The 22,719-nt window shown below is 57.1% G+C and overlaps 1 protein-coding gene across 2 annotated transcripts in view; it reads left to right on the forward strand.

Moving 5' to 3' along the window:
- The window catches only part of NXN (nucleoredoxin), a 93,416-nt gene that overhangs the window by 65,170 nt on the left and 5,527 nt on the right, over positions 1-22,719 (forward strand). For both annotated transcript variants that reach the window (XM_075904654.1, XM_075904655.1), the window contains exons 2-7: positions 2,110-2,227; positions 4,696-4,829; positions 5,247-5,347; positions 6,089-6,195; positions 17,283-17,462; positions 21,987-22,111. In XM_075904654.1, coding sequence (XP_075760769.1) covers positions 2,110-2,227; positions 4,696-4,829; positions 5,247-5,347; positions 6,089-6,195; positions 17,283-17,462; positions 21,987-22,111 — 765 coding nt within the window. The remainder of the gene's footprint in view (positions 1-2,109; positions 2,228-4,695; positions 4,830-5,246; positions 5,348-6,088; positions 6,196-17,282; positions 17,463-21,986; positions 22,112-22,719) is intronic.

A 22,719-nucleotide genomic window follows, 5' to 3' on the forward strand; every position in this document is an offset into this window, starting at 1 on the left:
GCCTTATCAAGTCTTTCAAAACACAATAATATAGAGAGAATCAAGATCTAGTATGGGCGTAGGTTCCGGAAGAGAGATCTAGATATTGACATTCAAACCTAAATGTCTTTATGACTAGAACCCATAGCTAGAGTGTTGGAAAATATCTGCAAATCTAGATCACCCAGTTCACTCTGGCTGGAAGGTGTTTCCTTTTCCCATAACCCTTCATCTGTTTTGTCTGCTAGACGGTAAACTCCTCAGGGCTGGTGGTGTTTCTTAATACAGAGTATTCTGCATCTCCAGCCGACAGCGCCTTGTACAATGGGATCCCAATTTCAGCGGAGACTTGAGTATTACTCCGATAAAACAAGGAGGTGGTTCAGTATACAGCAGCATTTGCGTTGAGGTTTATTCTGGATCCATTGGTTTGCATTGGAAAAGAACTAGCATACAGTATGAGAAGTAGTGGAATTCTGAATTGTATTAACATTGAGGCTCCATTCTGCTGTACTTCCATTGCGGTTTTTTGTTCTCCACTGGCCCAAATGAATGTCATAAATATCTGTGGAGCCAGGGAAGGGTTTGCAGCACATTATTTGATGATGTGGGAAACTAATGATTCATTTCCTCTCCTCTCTTCCCCTCCCCTCCTCTCTCCTGTCTTCTCTGGTACTCTGTTGTGATCTGATTGCATTTAAGAGGTTGATAATTCATCACCGGGCTGTTTAGGTTGAAGTGCCTTGGAAACATGTAAGTGAACTGTTCAGATTGGAATGTTTATGTACTCGAAGCTCTGAGATCAGCTTCTCAGACCACAGCCTTTCCTGGCTTTTAGCTAGGGTTGAAGATGTGTTCGAGTGATTACAGAAGGCCGGGGGAGGTTGTGAATTGCAGGCTTCCCAAGCCCCATGTACACCTGCAGGTTACGTCTTGCCAGCAGTTATCTTCCTCTTTCTATAGGGCCGTCTGGTGCTCGGGGCTTTTTTACAGCCCTGGTGTATTTTATTCTGCATCTGAAATGTACACGCAGAACTGTGATGCCAGCTGAGAAGCATGAGACCCCTGGTGTGTTTCAGTTATGGAGGCGGGATGAAGGTAGCAGTGTGGGGAGTTCTATTCTGCTGATCAAGCTGGCCAGCCTGCGGCGGCATCTAGGCCAGGGGTGGCCAAGCAGGTGGATCTGGCCCGCAGAGGCCCTGCTGCTTCCCCGCCCCTAGGCCAATTACGGGGTGGAGGCGGGGGAGAGAGTGACGATTCCTCCTCCCTTGCCAGGAGCATGTGGCACTTTGAAGCACCACAAGCTGCTTGCAGGGCGGGGGGGGGGGGGGGGAAGAGTGGAGGAGGCTTCGTGTGCTCCCCCACTCCCAAGCTCTGATTGGCCTGGGGGTGGCGGAGCGTGCCAAGCCTCTGCCAGGGCATGGGTGCCTAGTGGGAAGGGGGGGCAAAGGGGCTCCCTCACCCTCAGACCAGTCATGGTCTGGTGGTGGGGTAGCCACGCCCCTTCTCATTTAGGCCCCGCCCCTTCCGGGGTGGCTTGGGGCTACTTCAAACATTTTTGAAGTGGCCTCCAGGCAAAAAGTATTTGCCCCTGGTCTAGGCATCACGCTCTCCCCATGATTCTGTATGTCAGCCCTGTTTTCAGTGTGAACGTGTCTTGTGCATGGATTGGAGATGTCATGAACGGTGAGCTCGGCATGAAGGAAGCCGCTGACGCAGGATTGCCTCACAGTGGCGGTGGCAGTAGCATATCCTATAGCACCTCCCAGCCAAAGATCTCAGAATGCTCCACTGGGGGGGGGTGTAAATAGTATCCCCATTTTATACGTGGGTAAGCAGAGGCACAGGGAGCCGAACGCCTGTGTCTGAGGTGACATAGCGAGCGCGTGGCAGAGCTGGGAGTAGAATGCAGACTCCGCTCCCAGCCCTAGGCATGTAACCGTACAAGGAAGTTCCAGAAGAGACGAAGCCATGTGCTTTTGAGGTCACCAGGCTAGCAGTAGCCAGAGGCTTGTGTGAGACCTTTGGATGCTCTGCTGCAAACGGGCTTGTAAGATGCTGCTGCTCAAAAGCTGTAATGGTCAAGCTGCTTATAGTTTACCTCTTCTTCTCCCTCCCCCTCTTTTACAGCTGAAACTATGGAACAAATACAGAGTCTCCAACATTCCATCGCTGATATTTATAGATGCTTCCACAGGGAAGGTTGTGTGCAGAAACGGCCTGTTGGTGATCCGGGATGACCCAGAAGGTAAGATCCGGAGCGTGGCCCGTCCACACGGATAGATAACAGTCAGCTTCTCTTTTAGCTCCCTTTCCAACATGTGCCTTGAAGCAAAAACATGGAACAAAATGAAGATCATCGGCGTTACCTCATCAAAACTCTGGATTATTTTCAGCACGAAATTCCCTGCATTGTTCCCATGAGAGTTAGGGTTTTGTTTTTAACAAACAAAAGCATCCCTTCGAGGTTTTCTGTGTGAAGTGCTAATGAGGAAAAGTGAGATGAAATGAAACACTGTAGCTAGCATTTCACTGGGCAGGACACAGGCGGGCAAACTGAGGGCCCATATTTTTCATCTCTCTGCCGGTCTCATTTAGTGATGGTGTATATAATAGTAACACTACACCGTTTGAGAGAGAACAATTCCCTTGTCACGCCGCTTGCAGCAATATGGCTGCGTCAACACCGTCGTGCTGGTACGTCAGGCAATGAATGCTCTTTGTGAGCACTTTTGGTGACAAAAATACTGGCATGTCTGCTGATAAAGCCCATTTACACTGGCACTTGCTGCAGCAAAGCCTTTAGGTTTGGGTTTTTTTTTTTAAACCCGTGAATAACAAAAGCTTTTGTCACTCAATGGCCAGTATAGACAAAGCCTTAGAGATGATGCTTAAAAAAAGCTGCAGTTTTTTTCTAAATTGTATTATGCTGCGTGTTTATACCAGGCTGCCTTCTCTGAATCGTCAAGTGACAAAAACAATCCGATATTGCTGCACGTATTTGTAGTCACTACACAGAGATGCTACGCGCCTGTGACCTTTCTGCCTGTGTGCTCACCCTTCCGTGGGGTTGTCATTTCCTCAGCACGGGAATGCCAGATACTGAAAACAAGCCCCGACGTGTAACGCAAGGGGCCAGAGCTATGTAGCGTAACACGCTGAGTCCACTCTGTGGTCTAAACCCTCTGCGAATGTTGCTTTAGCTCCGGCTGACTGTATAGGCTGCTTATTCCGGGAATTGGCAGAAGGAATATTCCGAATAAAATAAGATGCTTTTTTCCATGGGCAAGGAAACCTGTATGTCCAGTATCAAGCCTTAAAGCTGTGGGCAGCGCAGCCCGGTGCGTAGGAAACGAAAATGATCGCCGCTCTAAGGAAGCCGGCTGCTGTTCCTAAAAGACACAGACCGAGGCGGGAGTTGGGCGGCAGTAACCGAGGGTAACCAGCCGCTTCTCCATTGGTTTCAAACGGTAGCTCTGAGGAGTGTGCTGGCCAGACCGAAGATGAATAGTCAGAGCGCGTGGCCGGCGGGAGCCCCAGCCACAAGCAGGGCAGAGCTAGGCCGCAGGCATTGAAGAGGGAAGACGGACGAGCGGACTGCAGCAACGAGCTGCCTGCCCAAAGCAGCACTTCCCTGCCTCGTCCCAGGGAGCATTCCGGCAGCGGGAAACCTGGGGAATGCGAACAAACACGGGAATCCTTAGGGCCAGATCCTGCCCCGCTGCGGGCACCGAGGGCCCTGAGCAGGGTAGAAACTGGTGCAGTTTGGCTGCGTGAATGTTTGGGGAAGGGGCGGAGAAGAGGATACAGAGGCTTAGGTAGGAGACGTGAGCCGTCTGCATGCTGCAAAGCCCGGCTCCCAGGGGGTGTCCAGCATGGAGGGGTTCGAGGGCAGCTGCCCGGGGCGCCAGCCTACGGGGGGCACCTGATGGCAGCTGTAAGGGGTGCACAGCGCCCCTTATAGCCCCCCTTAGAGCTGCCATCAGGTGCCGCGCTCCCGGATCGCGGGCTGCAGCAGCTCCCAGCAGCCACCCTGCAGCAGCCACCCAGGGCGGGGGCCGCGTTAACCCCCACAGTGCCGGCCAGCAGCGCCCTTCCCCCCGTGGCTACAGGGCCCTGCACGGCCAGTCTCGGCCCGCCCTGGGCAGCCCCGGTCTACGTGGCGGTAGCCGGGCTGGGCTGGGCCAGGCAGGGCACGTGCGTCCTGCCGCCACCAGCTGCACACTCCCTCCCCCATGCGCTGGGCGGGGGCGGGGCCGCGCACGCGCCCTCCCCCAACCCGGGGTGCAATTAACCTGTCTGCCCGGGTGCCGGAATGGCTCGGGCCAGCCCTGGCTGAGCGCTCCTTTGCGGGAGGAGGGGCTGCATAGACGGCTTCACCCCTCAGACTGCAGGAGCAGCGAATCTCTGGGGAGGTGCACCCCCCTTATAGAAAGCCTGATGGCTCAGGACTGGGGGCAGAGAACGTGGCCGCTCCCCTCCGCCTCCCTCCTTGGGTGGTTGACGTGTGGTGCTGCTCCCTGCCCTGGGCTGCGACCCAGGATCCGGGTGGGAGGGGGCAGAGGAGGTCGGCACGAGAAGCCGTCGGTGCGGCTGTTGCACGATTGCCCAGCTCCGGGCCTTTGGAGGAAGGGTGGGGGGCCCTCAGCAGAGCTCTGGGAACTGGAAATGCAAGTGGCGCCTCTCTCTCTCCTCCACGGCCCCACGCTCCCCTAGGGCTGGAATTCCCCTGGGGACCAAAGCCCTTCAGTGAAGTTGTCGCAGGGCCTCTGCTCAGAAGCAACGGCCAGTCGCTGGACAGCGCCGCCCTGGAGGGCTCTCACGTGGGGGTCTACTTCTCTGCGCACTGGGTGAGTGGCTGGCGGCTCTGCGGCGCACGCCGCGTGGGCGGGGCGGGGGGCAGCTCCTGGCGCTGGGTAACTCCGCCCAGCGCTGCCTGGGCTGACACCTCGGGCTCGATTCCCTTTCCAGGAGCAGCTGTGCCCGAGGCGAAAGGCACCGGCCGGGGGAGCCGGCGAGAGCTTCCACCTGCCCCTTCCGAGGCGGGAGCTGCACGGGGGACTTGCTGAGCCAGCGCCCCCTAGTCACTCCATGTGGTGGGCTAGGAGCTGCCTGGAGGGCCCCCTGGAAAGCAGGAATTGTGGGTGCCGTGCAGGGCTCCCTGATCTCCTTGTGGGGGGAGCTGTGGCGTGAATCAGACCCATTGACTCCCAAGAGAGCTGCGTCTCTGCTGTCCAGTTACTACTTTCTCCTCTGTGTGTTTCCAGTGCCCCCCCTGCCGAAGCCTCACCAGGGTCCTGGTGGAGTCCTACCGGAAAATCAAGGAGGCGGGGCAGAAATTTGAGATTGTCTTTGTTAGCGCAGACAGGTAACCGACCCTGCTGTTTGCTTGGAGGGCTCTGGGCTGTGCCGCAGTGCAGGCACCAGAGGGGATGCTTGGGGGGTGTCTGCACCCCGGACGGAGACACCCTTGCCCCAAGCCAGGAGGGAGCTGGGAGTTACTAGAGGCAGATGGGGATCAGTCAGGCTTTGTGCTACATTCGGCTGTTTGAGTTGTGCCCGGGGGATGAAAGACACGCCCAGGTGGAATGGGTGCAGGCCCCGCTTTAAAGAGATCCTGGTCAGGCCTCACGCCCGAGACAGGGTTCCAGGTGTGGGGAGGGGAGGCAGCACAGGGCTGTTCCCTGCAAGCCAGCCTGGGAGCGGGAGGTGGCTCTGAGTCTGCTAAATCGGCAGGGTGAAGGGGAGAGATTGAAGGACAAGCGAGGCTAGGGGGTGGGGCGCAGGCAAGCACAGAACCCGTACGGAGGGCTTGGCACTGGGCTTCGAGTTCCCTCCGTGCTCTGGAGACCAGCCTCAGTTCTGTGGGGCCCTGGGGTAGCAGCTGAGGAGATTTGCAATCTCTTACTGAAACATGCTACACGCTTTGGGGAGGGGCTGGCTTTAAAATCCAGGGTCTCCCCCTGGCTGGGGGCCACTTGGCCTGCCCTGCATACAGGTCCTGGGGACGTGGCGGGTACCTGCTGGGCTGCGTACAGCTTTCCTGGGCAAAGGGCTGAAAGAACGGCAGGGAAGGAGCATGTGTTTGACCCCCATGTCCGTCGCACAGGTCGGAGGACTCTTTTAAGCAGTATTTCAGTGAGATGCCCTGGCTAGCCGTCCCGTATGCTGATGAAGCCAGAAGATCGCGCCTCAACCGGCTCTATGGCATACAAGGTAGGAAACCTCCCGAGCCCGCGTGCTCCCCTCGGGTTTCCTCTTGTTTAAATAAAGCCAGGCACCGGCAGAGCTGCTACATTTCTCTCCTCTGCAGATGTATCTTCCTTCCCCCTGCCAGCCTGTTAGCCGCAACCAGACTTCAGAGCGACCTTATCATTCCTGCTGGAAAGTTGGAGCCTGATCCATTTGTTTTGCTTTTCTTTAAGTTTCCCAGGTTGTTTTCTTGCTCTCCTATGTGGTAGGAACTCAGCCATTGTTCTATGTAGCGCGCAAGGAAGAGATGGCATCTGGTTTGCGTTAGTGACATGAACTCTGCATGACATTTGCATGTTTGATGTAAATCTGCTCTTCCAGGTGTTAGGTCCAGAATTACACACAGGCCTTGGCTGCAGAGGTGGGGGTGGCAGGAGAGGGCGAGAGAGATTGTGTGTGTGGTTTTTTTCAAGGTGTCCACAGGACTGTGCGGTCACAGCCGGTCGGAAGGTAACTGGTGCAATGCGCTGACCCTTCAATACCCAGAGGACGGCATTGCTCTCTCGCTTAGTGGGTGTAGTTAGGGGGCAGGATAAACAGGGCCGTTAGCGAGTGGGGAAGTCTTTAGTATTTATGCGTTTCCACCCTGTGAGGGGAACTGAACTGGAGGGATTGATTTATGATGGGAGGTGAGACGAATGAAGGATAATTTGGGTAGGTGATGTCTCAGGGGACGTGGTCTGACGACAGCCTGCAAGTGTCGGAGAGATGCGAACGCCACGGAGGGAATTGCTGGGGGTGGGGGTTCCCAGGTGCAGCTGTGGGCCTGCCCTTCCACAGGGTTTCTCAGGGCCTGGCTCTGTTACCCTAAGGCCTCTTCACCTCTTCACACCACCATGGCAGCATCCAGGGGCCATAAAGTGTAAATGTAAATTACCTGCCCTGGACTGTCGTGTCCTGCTGTCCAAAGCTTTCTGAAAGCCAGGGGAGTAAACAGTGGGCACTCGGCATCTGCACCAGCCGTCCATCTGTTTAACAAAACTGTCAGCTCTGCCCTGCCATGCCCCAGTCTGTGCCGGCTTTCGCGTTTCAAAATGTCTCCATGGACCATTGGTCCCAGGTGTCCCTCTGTGGAGCGCAGCGTACGTACCCAAGCAGATCTGCAGAGGTTAGCTGGCAGACTCTGTGGGACGAGGCCGTCCCTGGCTTTTCAGCCATGTGTTACTTCTCCAGTTGAGTGGTTGAATTGTTTCATCCTTGGCCTTTCTGCCCTTTGTGGGTGTCCCCCGCCTCTCCCGTGTCTGGGCCAATGATTGCCTCCACTCTGTCACCTCCATAGTAAACACAAGTGCATCCTCGAGGGATGTGCTGTTCAAAAGCCCAGTGTGGATGTGAAAGATCTATTGCTGCAGCTACCGCTAGTTTATTGCTCTGCTGCCTGTTGGCCTTGCTGGGTTTGCCGGTGCAGTTTAAAACCCAGGTTATTTGTCACTCGTCTCTCTAGCTGGGAACTGCGTTTCCATTTCCCCCGTTGAACACCCCCTCGACATTCCATCTGTTTGACATAAAACCCTGACAGTGCTGCATTGCCTCCTGGACGCCGTCTCTGCCTTTGCCCGGGCCGAGCCTTCTCCGGTGGCTGCTGCTCCCGCTTCCCGAGCTCGGTGAGAAATCTGTCCGGGGAGCCCTGAGCAGTCCTGCCCTCCCCCCCCCCCGCCCAAAAGGGGAAGCCGTGTCTGAGCAAGTGCGAGCAGCGTAGGAGGCGGGGAAGAGGCGTGCGTGAGGGGCACGGTGTTTGTGTTTTTCACAAGTCGTTGAATGCCCAGGAGCCCGTTGGCAGAGCTTTCCGGTGCCTGAGGGACGGGATGCAGCGATGACCAGATCCCTTGTGACGTGGCTTCCATCGCTGGCTCCCTCTCCCCGGGAGAAAGCAAGAGGGAAACGTAAAGACAAATGCAGGGTTGTTGGGCTTTCATTGGATCTCCCTGAATGCCTTTATCCCAGTGTGGAGCCAGTCGGGTGCACCATTCCCCCCGATATTCAATGGCTTGGACTGTGTCGCGGCTCGGGCCTCCCCTCAGGTTTACAGCCACGTCGTCATCAGGGAAGAAGGGCGTGGCCTCCCAAGGGTTACCAACCCCTCCCTCCAAGTGACTCTGTGGTCCTTAACGATATACAAAAACTAAGAAGTCCCCGTGAGGACAGTCTTTTACATGGATATGCTCCCCGGCCCTAGGGATCTTCTGACCGCGGCGCACCGGCTGACGGAGGGAAGGGGGACCAGGGCCCTCCCTCACTCCAGGTCCCGACCCAGGACCCTAAAGACGGGGTCGTGGGTTTCCTGTCCGGTTGGGGGGGAGCCCGCTGTAACTCACCAACCCACGGGCGGCCTGTTGGCTCCTTCGCCCAGTCCTGGGTCACTTCCTTCCCTCCGTCGCGCTCCCGGGTATCCCTGCGTCCCGGCTGTCTCGCCTTTCCTGCTCCCTGTTGCTCCGTCCAGCGGCACCCTGCTCCTTCTCCCCAGCCGCCACTGTGGCTCTCCCTTCCGGCCCGAGCTCTCCCTTCCCCCTCCCGGGTCGGTCCGGTATCTTTTGTGCCGCCCGCGCTGGACTGCTCCGCCCTCGCCGTCGGCCGACTCCGCCCCTCCCTGCTGCGTCCCTCTGGCGTCGGCCTGTGCTCTTCCCCCGCCTCTGGGGGTGGTGCTAGAACACGCCGCACAGGGCCGCCAAGAGGGTGCACCTTCCTGGCAAACGCCTCCCCGGGGCTCCCGAGAGAGCGGGGCTCGGGGACTTCCGCGGCGTTGTCTGGCACCGCGCCCGACGCCCCGTCACAGGCTCTCCAGCGCTATTCATCACCAGATTCAGTCATTCTGTGCATTGTGGCTGTTCAGAAATCACTCCGTTGGACACACCGTTCCCAGCTTTCATGCCGATTCCCTCCTTCAGCTCAGGCTGCCTGCGGAACAAGGAGCAGCGATACATTTTATACCCCAATGGGGATTTTCTTTCGCTAATTTGTATGTAGAAAGAGATTTTGGTTTTGTAGACATCCTCATTGACCCCCTCATGTTGCATTGGATGGGCAGTGGTTATGAGAGAAGCTCTTTTCCTAAAAATCTGTCTGCCCATCTCTTTAGGTTTTTACAAGGTTGCCCATCACTGGGGTATCTGAGGAGCCTTTTGCAAGAAGCAACCACAAATCTCTTCCTTCCTGCCCAGTAAGGCAGGAACAATGTTTAAAGTTATAGTCGGGAAATGTCGTGTCCCTTCTGGACTCAGGAAAGCCAAAATCCTGCTCGTCCCAACAGATGGGATAGCAGGTCCAGTTGCTTTTTTCCCTTAAAAATAAAGCAAAACAAAAAGTCCTGCTGCACACGCTTCAGTTACTTTATCCATTGGACAAGAACGCTGCTTCTGAGCATCACAAATCCATCACGAACAAGATTTTTTTTTTAAAAACTGAGATTTCCTTGCCAGCAGTTACCTTACAATAAGAATATTGTCAGATGACATCATAAAAACATTCTGTCACTGAGCTTTTATAAAAAGTTAGTCACATAGGAGAGAGGAAAGATGGAACCGCCTTTACCATCTAGTGGGTAAAATCTAACCCATGACTTCATCTGTCCTGTTCTTAAGCTACACTTTTGTACAAGACTTACACCATGGCCTCTCAGTTCATGCTTGTACCTACAAAGGAAAGTTGGAAAACGTTGGCTTTGTCAGAGCCAAAGGAGTTGACCATTTAAGAAAGGGAAATCAGTGAGGGTCTGTTGGTACGTGTGTGAAGAACGCACAGTGCCAACGTAGGGCCCAGGGGGCGTGAAATCTATTTGTGAGGGGCTGCCCTGGATCCCACAGGCCTGTATCTCTGTGGGTGTGACTGCCTTAGGGCTGGGGGCAAGTTGTGCCAGGCAAGGTGATAAATGACGCCCTTCAGAACGCCTTTCCTCTGGGTCCCTCCCCCACAGTTGCTTTGTGAGCTGTCACACAAGCTAGGGGAAGCCATCCGTAGAGAACTGGGGAAGGCCTGAAATACACAGGGCAATACAAGGCTCTTTCTTGCACCATTTGCAGGGGGAGAGAGACAACACAAGTTCTTGTGAGTTGTCCCGGTCAGGCCTGGGGGAGCGAGATTGCCGCCTGACAGACGGAAGGGGCTGGTAGTGCCCCCCACGGGAACGGCACATCGCCAGAGATGGACCAGCCTTGAGGCATTGGCTTGAATGCGCCTTCTCTCCTGCTCTGCTTCGTGGAGGGCTGCGTCAGCCTAGCCCGGCGGGGTGGCTTTCTGGGGGGCTTAGCGCACAAGGGCCATTGGTTGCTAGGTGAGGAACACCTGGAGCGTGCAGGCAGTGCATCTTTGGGGGAGATTTGGTATTACGGCAACGCTGCACTAAGGCGCGTCCATACCGACTCCCACACGACTTGGTCCTGGTTCAGGGTCGGGTTAAGAGTCGAAGCGCCTGGGGAAGGAGCGACTCTGGGAAGCTCTGCCCCTCGGAGCTAAGAAGGGCGAGGCAGTATCCCAATACCGCTCCCTTTTTTGGGGCTTCTCTCGCTGCACCCGTGGGCTGAGAGCTGTTCCATTGCAAGGACAGGCCTTTGTAGACTCTACCCCAGTTCCGTTGGAGAAGTCTGTTTCCAATAATGAGCCGTGCGGCTTAACGTGCAGCTGCTCTCCTGCAGCGTGAGAGGAACCGGACGTCAGCTGGATAAAATGAATCGGTTTCATAATTTCCTCTAAAAATTGACTAATCCCTGGACACAAGCATCCCAAGTGCAACTTGGTTCCCCTGTCCCTGCCACAACCTGTCCTAGACAAGGCCTCTCCAAGAGCAGAAATATGAAGGCTCTTGATTGGAGCCAGACACCGTCTATACAGTTCCATACACTCTCTGTCTACACCAGGCTCTCTGGTTCAGGGATGTTCCAGGACCACAGTGCGCCAGTGGAAGGCTAGTGGCTGGGATCACTGCTAGGCAATGGGCTGCTGGCAATGAGCTGCCTGGCAAGGCCGGGAGCTCGGCGTTTCGTAGCCGGGGAGCTCAGCAGGTCAGGAAGCCCAGGGGACCAACAGGGCAGGGTGCGGACCGGGGAGGTTCAACCTGCACAAATCCTCTGAGCTACCCACATTGAAGCTGTAGATCCCCTGTCCATTCCCACATAGAAACCAACGTATCCTGGCCAATTTCTTTGTCCAAATCCCCCTCCATCTTTCAGTCTGGGTTGTTTTCTTATTACCGTCTTTTTTCTGTCAGAATTGTATCGGTCTCAGAAACTGGACCTGTTCTTCCCGCTGGCTCCTCGGTCAGCTCCGCAAACTCAGGTCCAGGTCTAGAGAAGCGGCATTTTGTATCCAGATTGCGCGCACAAAACGGTTTTGCCTTGTAAGTATTGAAAACATGGGCTCTTCATCATCATTTATACCATTGCCTACCTCTTGGTGTGATTTCGAATCTGGACCCAGGAATAGCTGCATTGAAAAGTCTCAACTTTTATCCACAGTGAATCACCGCTTGGATAGTGCTGAGGGATCATTTCTTTATTGTTAATGAAAGTAGCAAAGGGAGAGGGCCTCAGCAATAGGAATATAAAAAAAAAAGTCCAAAGCTGAGGTGGTCTGGATGAAAAGGGAACTTTTTTTGGTGACCTACATTTCTCTCTCACCCCACCGTTACTATGACTAGCTATATGTGAGCGCCCGTCTTGTTCAAACTGAATCGCTGCGTGTTTTAGACTCGTTAAAGGGCCCTGTCAGATTGAAAATCCAGAAATCCAGGCCAGGCCTGCTTGTGTGTTTACCTGAGAATGGTAACAGTGAAATGATTTATTCTTTAACCTCTAGGCTCTGACTTTCTCAGTGTAGTTTTACGCTTGGAAGTAATTTGGTTCATAGCACTTAGATGTCTTGTTATCTGATGAGGCCTGGAAATCAAGTGGAGGTCGACACGCTATGAGCCATGAGCACACATTGTCTGCAGATATAGAATTAGGCTTAATGAGGCCAGCCATTGAAAACAGGCCTGGTCAGGAGAGCGAATGAGAGACCTTTGTATAAAGGGAATTGCCGAGAGATGAGATTAAGTGACTGGCCCAAGGTCATGCAGGGATATCTGTGGCAGTGCTGGAAATTGGTTCCAGTAAATGCCGTTACACAGAACACAGGACTCGGAGTCTTTCCGCAGTATCCCATGGACCTGGAGGAGGAGCTCCAAGTGCCGAGTAAGTTGGGGGTGCGATTGGAATTCTAAGGGGATAAAGGTGCCAGGTCTGAGAGATACGTAACGCCCTTTGTTTCTGTTCTCGTCACTGGGCAGGGGGTTCTCCGTCTCACGTGGCAGGGCTCCAAGTGAGTTTTCCAGTTCCTCACTGGCTTTCTGACCTGACCCCACATGCCCTCAGGTGATGAATAAGCCCTTCTGGGATTCAGATAAGTTCCTTGGCACAACCTTGGCATTTGTAACTCACCCACCGGGCTAGGATGATGTGCTGTTCTTCCCGCTAACCGGGTGTACAGCCTCCGCATGGCCAAAGGAATTCAAAGCTGCACTGTCCGGGGCTGGAATGAGGGGAATGTGATCGCTCGCCAGGGCTTGCCGGCGAATGCTGAGCAAACAAACGTCCGTGGATTTCTCTGTGAAATGCTTAGAATGCGAAGAAGACGCGTGAGTAGCCTGTTGGGTGTCCCCCCCCCCCCCCCCCCCCCCCCCCCCCCCCCGCACGTGAGAGCGCAGCAGTGACCTCCCCTGCCTTCTGCTGTGCTGAAAACGGCTCCAGGAAACCTTTAGCACCAGACGTTGTGCTGCCCACACTCGCGCTGCAGCAACCTCAGTCCATGGACCAAGGCTCAGCGCCGCTTGGGCGAGCGGTGGTACCGGGTTGGCATAACGTGGTGCTCGCATAGGTGGGAGACAACTTTCAGTGTCGACACGTGCACAGCTAGATCCGCACAAGGCGGCTCACTTGGACCTAGTGTTGTAGTGTAGACCAGGCCAGATGGTAGAGCTGGAGCTGCCCTGCAGTAGGGCTCAGTGTAGATACTCGCCGCGGTGATGGGAGGGAGTTTGGCTGTTGTTCATCTACCTCCTTGAGCGGCGGCGGCTGGAGCAGCGGAAGAATTCCTCAGCAACTTCTCGCTGTCTCCACCAGGGCTTAGATTGGTTTAGCTGCGTCTCTGGGGGGTGGATGCTCCATACCCTGAGACAGAGCTCTGCCAGTGTAACACCGCCAAGGTAATAGGTAACTGAGGAACCTGCCTGTTTTGAGTTACCAGGCTGGGCTGAATCTGAATTTGCCACCTGGACCACATCTCTAGTCTGACTGCACTTAGTTCCCATTGTTTTACATGGAGGTGAATTGGGCCCTTGGAGATCAGACTCTGCATTTCACTACCTGTCAGCCTTCTGGTTTTTTCAGTGAAGGTGCATCTCTTGCTAATGTGGCCTCCATTATTCAGACTGCGCTAATCCAGCCCTTTGTAAAAAGTCCACTGAATGCACTGCAGTTGCACTAGCTCCAGCCAGGACTGAATCTGGTCGTTTGGAGTCGAAAGCCAACTGCTGTGTGAATTTCTGACAATGAGCGTGTTTGCAGATACCACACTGGCCCTGCACCATAGCCCCATCTGGATGCAAAGTGTGTATCCACAGAAATGAGCCACAGACATCTACAGCCACATCCCCGGCTGCGGACACCCGCTGACGGCCCCGGATTCGCAGGGCTCTACCTGTGTGCCTGTAAACACTCTCCCACTCGGAATCAATGTGCCACGCGTGTGCCCTGCTGAGTACCGTGTTCAGCGAGGTGGCGGAGCAGGGCACTGCCCGGGCGGACTCGAGTGAGCAGCGCAGCGCAGCGTGGGGCACGGAGCTCTGTGCCGTGGAACCGAGGAGCAGAACTGGCCCGTCTTTTTGCAGGAATGAAATACGTGCTCGTAACCTCCGGGAAGGCTGCTCTTTAACACATCTGCTTCAGCCAGGCGGGATGAATTAAAATATCTATAAAGCTGCATCCACAGCAACTGAAGTGCACTAATCCTTGGGAGGAAAAAGTCTGTTAACAATTGTCAGGAGGGTTTTTTTAACTTCATTTCCAAGTGCTTGTTTTAATAGACTTCCCAGCAGCCTTCCCCTGAAAGCCTGACCTTCCCCCGCCACTCCGTTGTGTGAACCACACACCTTTGCCTTCACGCAGACCCGTCTCCCTCAGCCCTCCGCACACCATCCTGTTTAGCAGGATCCCATATTGCAGGAGCCCCTTGTGGAATCGCTATTCGTGGGTGTCTCCTGGCCTGGGGAGGGGCAGCCGCGGGAGCCGAGAGGAACTCGTCCTAGTTCCTGGCCTCCACGGTGAGTTCCCTGCAGCTACTGGCCTCCATGGTGAGTTCCCCCTGGCAACCAGGAGCCGCGGGGACCTTACCACAGGGGCTGGGAGCCACGAGGAACTCCCAGCCCCCATGGTGATATTGGGAGCCACGGCTGTCAGTATTCACAAGTTTTCCCATTTGCCGTGGTGCCACGTCCACCGCGAATGGCCGGGGATTCCTGTAGTTTCGAAATGTTGGGACTTTTTGGGTGCGGCTCTTTTGACTTCCGGGAAATGCCTGTGACTGACGCTGGCTGGGTTTGGGTGGATAACGCTTCCTGGACTCTCCACGTTGCCCGGTGCAGGGACACGTGCATGTTCTTCCCACTCGCTAAGAGGAGAATTGCTCAAAGGCGTAACATCCGGTATCAGTCCTGTCAGGAGAGGGGCAGCTCAAAGTTCTACCCCTGCGCTCTTGGGAGCTCCCTGCGGCGTTTTGCCATTGATTTTAGTGACGAGCGGGGCAAGGCCCCAGGAGCTGAAGTTCGTTTGGTTTCCTGCCGCAGAGACCTGCAGGCCAACGCCAGCGTCAGGGGAACTCCCTTCCCCCCCGTGTTTGCAAACGCGCTGTTCCCTGCGAGCTGGTGCCTTTTTCATCCCAAGATGAAGATCGCTGACTTTCCGAGAGCAAAACACGTTGCCAATGACTAGACTTCTTTTAGCCAGCTCAGGATACGACAGCTTCAGCAAAATACCACCTGTTCCACTTGAGCTTTCGGAGACTCGGGAAGCTGACACCAGTGCGGGGGGGAGGAAGGGAAGTATTGTGATCTTGGGCCAAGGGGATCTAGTGCCAAGAGACTGGTCTGCGCTTTGCATCGGAGAAGGCCGGAAAGCAGCAGGGAGCGTGTCAGGACCGCGCTATTCCTCGTCACACGCCAGTGAGGCTGAGCGGGCTGCATGGAACGGAGAGGCTGAGGGAGGGGAGTCCTGGATTCGCTGGTTTGGGGGTGTGAACTGAGTTGGAGGGGCCGGAGCCGTGGGAAGGGAAGCCGGGCCCCTGCAGCCGTGATAATGGCTCTCCTGACAGCGCTTAGGCAGGAACTCTTCCCACCCCAGGGCTACTCTGCGTTTCCTTTGGCTGCAGTCACACCCAGCTCGTAAATCACGGCCTGAGTGCCGGGAAAGCCAGCCTGCTTCTGTAACACAATGGGGGTTCTCAGCCTTTGCACCAGGAATTCTCGCCCCCGCTCGCTCGGCAGCCTCCTGATGAGACCCACGGTCCCACCTCCCCCCATACAACCCTTTCCATCGGGCTCAGAGAGGGGCCGTGCGTGGGAAAGGATCTGATTTCACTCCCCGGTGCCTGCAGCGCCAGGACTCAGTCTGGCCAGGCGCTGCGGCCTGCTACTGCCCTTAGCTTCAGTGGGAGCCGAGGGCGCGCAGCGCCTGGCCAGGCTGGGTCCTGAGCCGCGACGGGCACTTCCACTGCATCCAGAGCCGGGGGGCAGGACTGTGAAGTCAGTCTCCATACAAGGGAGGCCTACGGGAGGGCCTTTCTGCTCCCTCTGCGCCGAGAACCTTTGAACCGGCGTGGTGCAGGCTACGCAGAACAGCCGCGTTCCGCTGCCGGCGCAGAGCCAGCGGGGCAGGTTGGACCTAACGTGGGGCAGTAACGTGGGAAAGGCCTCGGAGCGGAGGCCGGGAGCTGTGTTTAGCCATTGATTAGGCAGCTGGTGCGGTGCCAATGCAGCGGCTCGCCCCCAGTCCTCTCTCAGTGGCTGTGTGCTCCCCCTCTACGTGCTGGTAGCTCCCTGGGGCCGGGACTGTCTCTTCTTTCTGTGTGGCCGGGGGGTTGATGCTGTGGGGTGCAGCTCGCCTGCCAGGCTGCTCCGCAAGGTCCAGGCCTGCACAACCAGCGTCGGCGGGAACCACGCGCAGCTGGACTTTCCCGTGCAAGGCCATCGGGAGATGATGCCCGATAACCTCGTGGCCAGCTGTGGAGTAACAACTGGGGGACTGATTGCCTGGGAATTGGATTTGTAATCCACGGACTAGCGCAGCGCTGGCCCCTTCGCTGCCAGGAGCGGCCTGGGCGTTCTGGATTGGGCCGGAGCCCGGCGGGAGGGCCGTCTGCTGGGAGCGGTGCGCTGCAGGGACTGGCCTCAGCCCCACCGTTGCCCTCTGGCTGCCCACTCTGCCCCAGGAGACGGGAGGGCGGCGGGCGGGAGAGGGGTTAGGAAGAAGAGCCGGGGATGGCTCTGAATAGATACAGTCCAGTCGTGCGCTGGGGCTGTCGGGCCGACAGCCTTGCAGGACAGCTCTGCCTCGCGGCGGTAGGCGGGCGGCGGGTTCTCTGGCTCTGCCCAGCGGGGCTCCCTATCGAAATCCCTTCCAAGCCAGTTCCTGCTCCGCAGCTGCGTCTCAGGCCTCCCGGAGCTGCCCCAGCCCCTCCCGTGCGGGGCTCTGTCACGGAAACAACTGCCCCCGCTTCCTCCTAGCCGGAGTGTGGGGCTGCTGTGCACATCACAGCCAGAGCCCGTTGAAGCCAATGGCAGGGCCCCCCGGGCCGTGGATCGGGCCCTTAGCTACCACAGTCCCTCCCAGAGGTGGTTCCTGTCCTGTGGCGCGAGGCTGCGCTCCCCTGGCCGTCAGGAGAGTCCTGGCCCCCCGGCTCTGGCCTGTCCTCCCTCCCGTCGGGAGCACGCGTGCGAGACGTTAACCGGCTGCCTCGTCGGCTCCCCAGCCCCTCCCCCGCGCGCTTACGGCTGTGCCTGAGCCCTGCCTTTGTTCCCTCTGCTGCAGGCATCCCCACGCTCGTCGTCCTGGACGCCAAGGGAGACGTGATCACGCGGCAGGGCCGGGTGGAGGTGCTGAATGACCCCGAATGCCGAGAGTTCCCCTGGCATCCCAAGCCCGTGCTGGAGCTGACGGACTCCAACGCCGTGCAGCTGAATGAGGGCCCGTGCCTCGTTCTCTTTGTAGGTAGGCCGGCTTGCCTTTACGTCCTCAGCGGGGGAGGGGGCCCCGGGGCGCTGCGTGGGGGGTGTTCTCCGTGGCCTGGCGCTAGTTTGAACGCCCCCCCCACTGGGGTGGGAGCACTGCGCCAAAGCCCCGTGTCCGTGCCAGGCCGAGCCACGCCTCCACCAGAGAACTTCGTGGGCACGTCGGGCAGTGGTTCACGTCGGCCGTGGCAGCGGTGCCGGCCGTCCCGCGCCCCCTCTCGGCGAGCCGGCCCGTGGTTCCCAGCACAGCTTCCGGAAGCAGGGCTTTGCCCCGGGCCGCCCCGGCGAGAGCCGTGGGAATCAGGGTTTCCCGGCAGCACGCAGCGCTGGATCCAGCCATGCACGTCGAGTTCCCGACGCGGCGGCAGAAGCGTTGGGGGGGTCACGTGGACAGGCCCGCTTTCAAGAGTCAGCCCATTGTCTTCGCTAGCGCTGCCCCGGCGCATGATCCGCCACGGCCCATACTTGTGGCCCGTTGTGCACGTGAACCCACGACGTGTTCCCAGCAGGGCTGGGGCTAGCTAGGCCCAAACCCTCTGGACTGGGCGATGTGCCAATCACGGATTACCCTGCCCTCCCCAAAACCCTGCGTTCAGCCTGATCCACGTGACAAGGGGCGGAGTGGAAATCCCCGTGAGCAGTTTCACGTGACAGGTGCGGGTAGGAGCCGTTGGGCCATGCGGTTGGGTTCCCTTAATGTTGCAATTCTGCAAAGCAGGCTGATCTCTCTCTTTGTGAGGCTTGGCTGGAACAGAAGACCGGTCCCAGAGCTATTCTCTGGCGTGTTCCTGTGTAGAGTGTGGGATGCTGTGATTTACTGTGCGCAAACTCACAGTCTTATTTGTATCTGAACTTTATTGCCTGCAGGACCAAGCCTGCGGAGGGTGCTCTTGGGTCACAGCATCCCACAACACCACCCCCGGGAAACAGCAGCTGCATTTCGGGTTGATCTAGCTCTGCGCAAAGCAGTCAGGCCACAGACCTGCAGAGCAATCAGGGAGGGGTGGAGTCTGATCCTAGCGAGAGAGACCAGGACTTGCCACCTCTGGGGTAGAGATAAGAATGGCTCACGGGATCAGTCTCAGGGTGCTTGCAGCCCAGTTCCCTGTCTCTGAGAGCAGCCAGCACCAGGTTCGGGGTTGCCCCTAGCACGGGTTTGCCTCCTGGACTATATTGGCTAATAGCCATTCTTGGACTTATCCTGCCTGAACTTATCGAGTCCTTTTGTGAACCCAGTTATACTTGTAGCCACCACAACATCCCAGGGCAGTGAGTTCCACAAATTAACCACACGCTGCATGGAAAAAGTAATTCCTTTTGTTTGTATTAAATCTGCTGCCTGTTAATTTCATCAAGTGACCCTGGTTTTTGTCTTGTGGGAAAGGGCAAATAACGCTTCGCTAGTCACTTTTCCCCACGCCATTCGTATTTGTACGGACCCCGGCCATGTCCCCCCGGGTCGTCTCCCTTCTCGCGGAACAGCCCTGCTCTTTTTAACCTTTCCTTGTGCGGAAGCTGTTCCAACCCTGGATCGTCTTGGTTGCCGTTTCCTGAAGCGTGTCCAGGTCCACTGGATCCTTTTGGCGATGGGGCGACCAGACCTGCCCGCGCTATTCCAGGGGTGGGTGTGCCATGGATCTGGGGAGTGGCCAAGGTGGTACGTTCTGTCCCGTCCCTAAGTGAAGTGCAGTGTTGTGGTTCTGCTGTGGGATGGCCGTCTCCAGTGGGAATTCCCTGCCTCTTCCCGTTGTCGGGGGAGAACGCGCTTTTCCATGGCATTAATAAGAGGGTTTTTGTGCCTCCCTTTTTTCCTTTTTAGCCTCGCGTTTGACCCTGATCATTTATTCAGTGGAGCCCAGCGTGAGACGCGAGCGCTGAGCGAAAACTCTGCTGCCTCCCTTCCCCCGCTCTTTGTCCTGCCTGCCTGCGGGGAGGCGCAGCTTGCTGGGCCCGGGGGGACTGCTGTCCGGGCACACGCCTCCGAAAAGTTCTTTTTGTCTCGCCCGGAGCAGCTTTTCTCGCATCGGGCTGCAAACGCCGTACCGGGAGGAGACTCCCTGGCGGATATGGGGGCTTGCTGTGAATCCTGGGGTGGCAGGGGGCTCTCGGGGCAGCACTCACTGCGCACGAGCGCCGCGCCCCTTGATCATCCCGACAGGAAGCCAGGGAGCCCTGCGGAAATGGAGGCTGGCGAGTGGGCAGGGATCCTCCGGTCAACCCATCCAGTCTTCTGATTGAACCCCGGCCACTGGCTCTCAACCTGCTTACCACTGCGGGCTGCATGCAGCTCTCTGTGCTCTGTGGGCCGCAGCCACGCAACATAGAGAGAAACGCTACCTGTGCGGCCCTCGGGTGCCCCGTGGACCGCCGCCACGTGCCCACTGGGGAGTACTGGCCTACACTCAGCTTGCCAGTACAAAGCAGTTGTCCCTTTTAGGAATGCAAAGGGTAACTGGTTAACTGGTAAGCCGTGTGTTACCAGCATGGGGTAACCGGTTAACTGGTAAGCCGTGTGTTACCAGCATGGGGTAACTGGTTAACTGGTAAGCCGTGTGTTACCAGCATGGGGTAACCGGTTAACTGGTAAGCCGTGTGTTACCAGCATGGGGTAACCGGTTAACTGGTAAGCCGTGTGTTACCAGCATGGGGTAACCGGTTAACTGGTAAACCATGTGTTACCAGCATGGGGTAACCAGTTACCTGGTGAGCAGCGTGTTACCAGCATGGGGTAACCGGTTACCTGGTGAGCAGCGTGTTACCAGCATGGGGTAAGTGGTTAACTGGTGTCTGGCCTGGCCGGAGCACTTGCACGCTGCGGATGGGGGGGCTTCTCCAGCCCGGCGGGACCCACCACTCCACAGCGTGCTGGTTAACTGGTTAAATGTCTAGTTTAACAGGTTAACATTTGAAATGAGATTTTACATCCCTAGTCCCTCTAGCAGCTCCAGGGAGTCGATAGCAGTTGCAGGGACATCATGAATGCTTTCCCATACGCAGCATTTTAGGAGCAGTTGACTTTCTGCTTTGTAATGAAGAGATGTTTGTTAGCACTCTCTGTCTGAGCCTCTGCAGACACTCGCTACACACTCACGAGGCCTCCCAGCCACCCTGCAAATGAACTCCCTTTTTACAGATAGGGAAATGGAGCACAGAACAGTGAAGAGATTTGACCAAGGACACGTAGCAACTCAGTGGCACCGTGGGGAAAAGAACCCGAGAGTCCCTGGCCCCAGGCACTAGACACTGTCTTTTTGTAGGTCCCCAAGTCAGTTAGATGTACCCCTCTTTTGAAATGGAGACTCCCTCGTGCAGACATCTGGAGAGCAACAACTGCCCTTTGTTTTACCGTCCCATAGCTTGATGCGTCCACTCTGGAGGAGGTGTTACCGCCACCCCAGGATCCAGCTTCAGGGAGCTTGGAGCAAGGGCTGGGGTCTCTGGGGGAGGGGTTCCAAGTTGCAGCCGGTGCTTCCACGGAGCATCAGTTACGAATAACTGACAAGTTTATGGATGGTTTGGCCGGCGAGCGGAGCTGGAGTGTAGCCAGTAGCGTTGGTGTGTATAGAATAAATCACGGTCCGCTCCCATCTGCCCCGCTCCCACGGGCCCTGCACAGAACGGCTCTGGAAGCTGTTTAAACAAGCAAGGGGGGGCAGAGAAGATGTGTCTGGTGGACTGGGGGGGTCTCCGCCTCCCAGGGCAGACCGCTCCCTGCCGTGGTGGGGGGGGAGTTCTCAGCGTCTGCTCCTGTCTCTTTCCCAGCAGCCGGCGGGTAGGACATGCTGGTGGCGACGCAGTCACCAAGGGGACGCTTACGGGGGGGACCGGCGGGGCTGTTTTTTCCATAGGATCGATGCAGAAAGCTGCCCCCAACTGAGATCTTTTCATCCAGCTCCTGCCCAAAGACTCGGCTCCCTTCCTTCCACCCAAGCATTTGTGTTCCTCCGTGGCTGGCGTGGACATCCTCCTCCGTCCCACGGTACCACAGCCACCTTCACAGAGACCTGCGGGTGGGGAAGTCCCCAAGCAGCGGGTAGAGCATCAGATCAGCCTGCGTCCTGTCTTCAGAACATCCAGTTGCTTTGCAGGTGGCCACGCAGCTTCTTGGGGTGGGTCATTGGGCTTGGGGCGTGGCCAGGAGAGCGAACAGGAGGGAGGGTAAGTGCACTGCCACCCCAGTTCGAACTAGGGTGGCTAATGTAGGCATTGAACTTGCAAATGAAGCCCGGGATTTAAATATCATTTGCATGTTCCCGGGCGCCGCCATTTTTAAATGCCCCGTAGTTCGAGCTCCCTGCCCGCGGCGACACGCGGCACGGACTAGGTAGTTCGAATTAAAGCTCCTAATTCGAACGACCGTTACTCCTCTGCAAGGGGACGCAGGGTTCATCGGCCGTGCCGGCTTGGACGCTGCTGCCGTGCGCTCTGGCTCCTGGGGGGTGGTTGGATCCGTTCGGCTGTAACCTCCCTCTGGTGTTGCCTTTTTCTCTCCCGCCGCCCGCAGATTCGGAGGATGACGGGGAGTCGGAGGCAGCGAAACAGCTGATTCAGCCGATAGCAGAAAAAATCATTGCCAAGTACAAAGCCAAAGAGGAGGAGGCGCCGCTGCTGTTCTTTGTGGCGGGAGAGGTAAGGAGGGGAGGGATTCCTTGGCTTTCTCTCCTCGGCTTTTTCACCCAAGGGCCTTGGACCTGTGTCTCCCACTGCGGAGTCGGGGGGGCCGCAGGGCCAGGCTTTTCATCAGCCACACTGGCATCTGCTTCTCTTGGGGGGGGGCTCCTGCACGTCTTGAGCGGAGGGAGCCAACCTCTCGCCTGCCCCCAGGCTGTGGCCGTGGCCTGTGGCAGGTCACACAGCGAGTCTGGTACAGAACCAGGAATCCTGGCTCCAGAGGCGACTGGTAAAGGGGGGGGGCACTGGCCACATGCCCCCACCAGCCTGGGGAAGGGCTGGGAGAACTCCACCCTGCCTCCCCGCACTCCTTCCTCCGCCCTCCCTGACCCACCATTGCCTGGGAGCGTGAAGGGGGCCGGACCCCTGCTTTGGGCACTAGCGCTGCTAAGCCCCCTGCCAGGGTCCGGCTGGCTCCTCACCCCTGCCCACAGCGTTTTGGGGCACTGCCCCCACGCGGCACCCCCCCCCCCCCACGCCTGCTCGAATCCTGCTTTTCGACAGCTTGCTCAGAACAGCGTCGTGGGAACCCGGCCAGGTGCAGCTCGACAAACGCCCGGCAGCAG

The sequence above is a fragment of the Pelodiscus sinensis genome, chromosome 21 (genome assembly GCF_049634645.1).
Source record: "Pelodiscus sinensis isolate JC-2024 chromosome 21, ASM4963464v1, whole genome shotgun sequence".
Classification (NCBI taxonomy): domain Eukaryota; kingdom Metazoa; phylum Chordata; order Testudines; family Trionychidae; genus Pelodiscus; species Pelodiscus sinensis.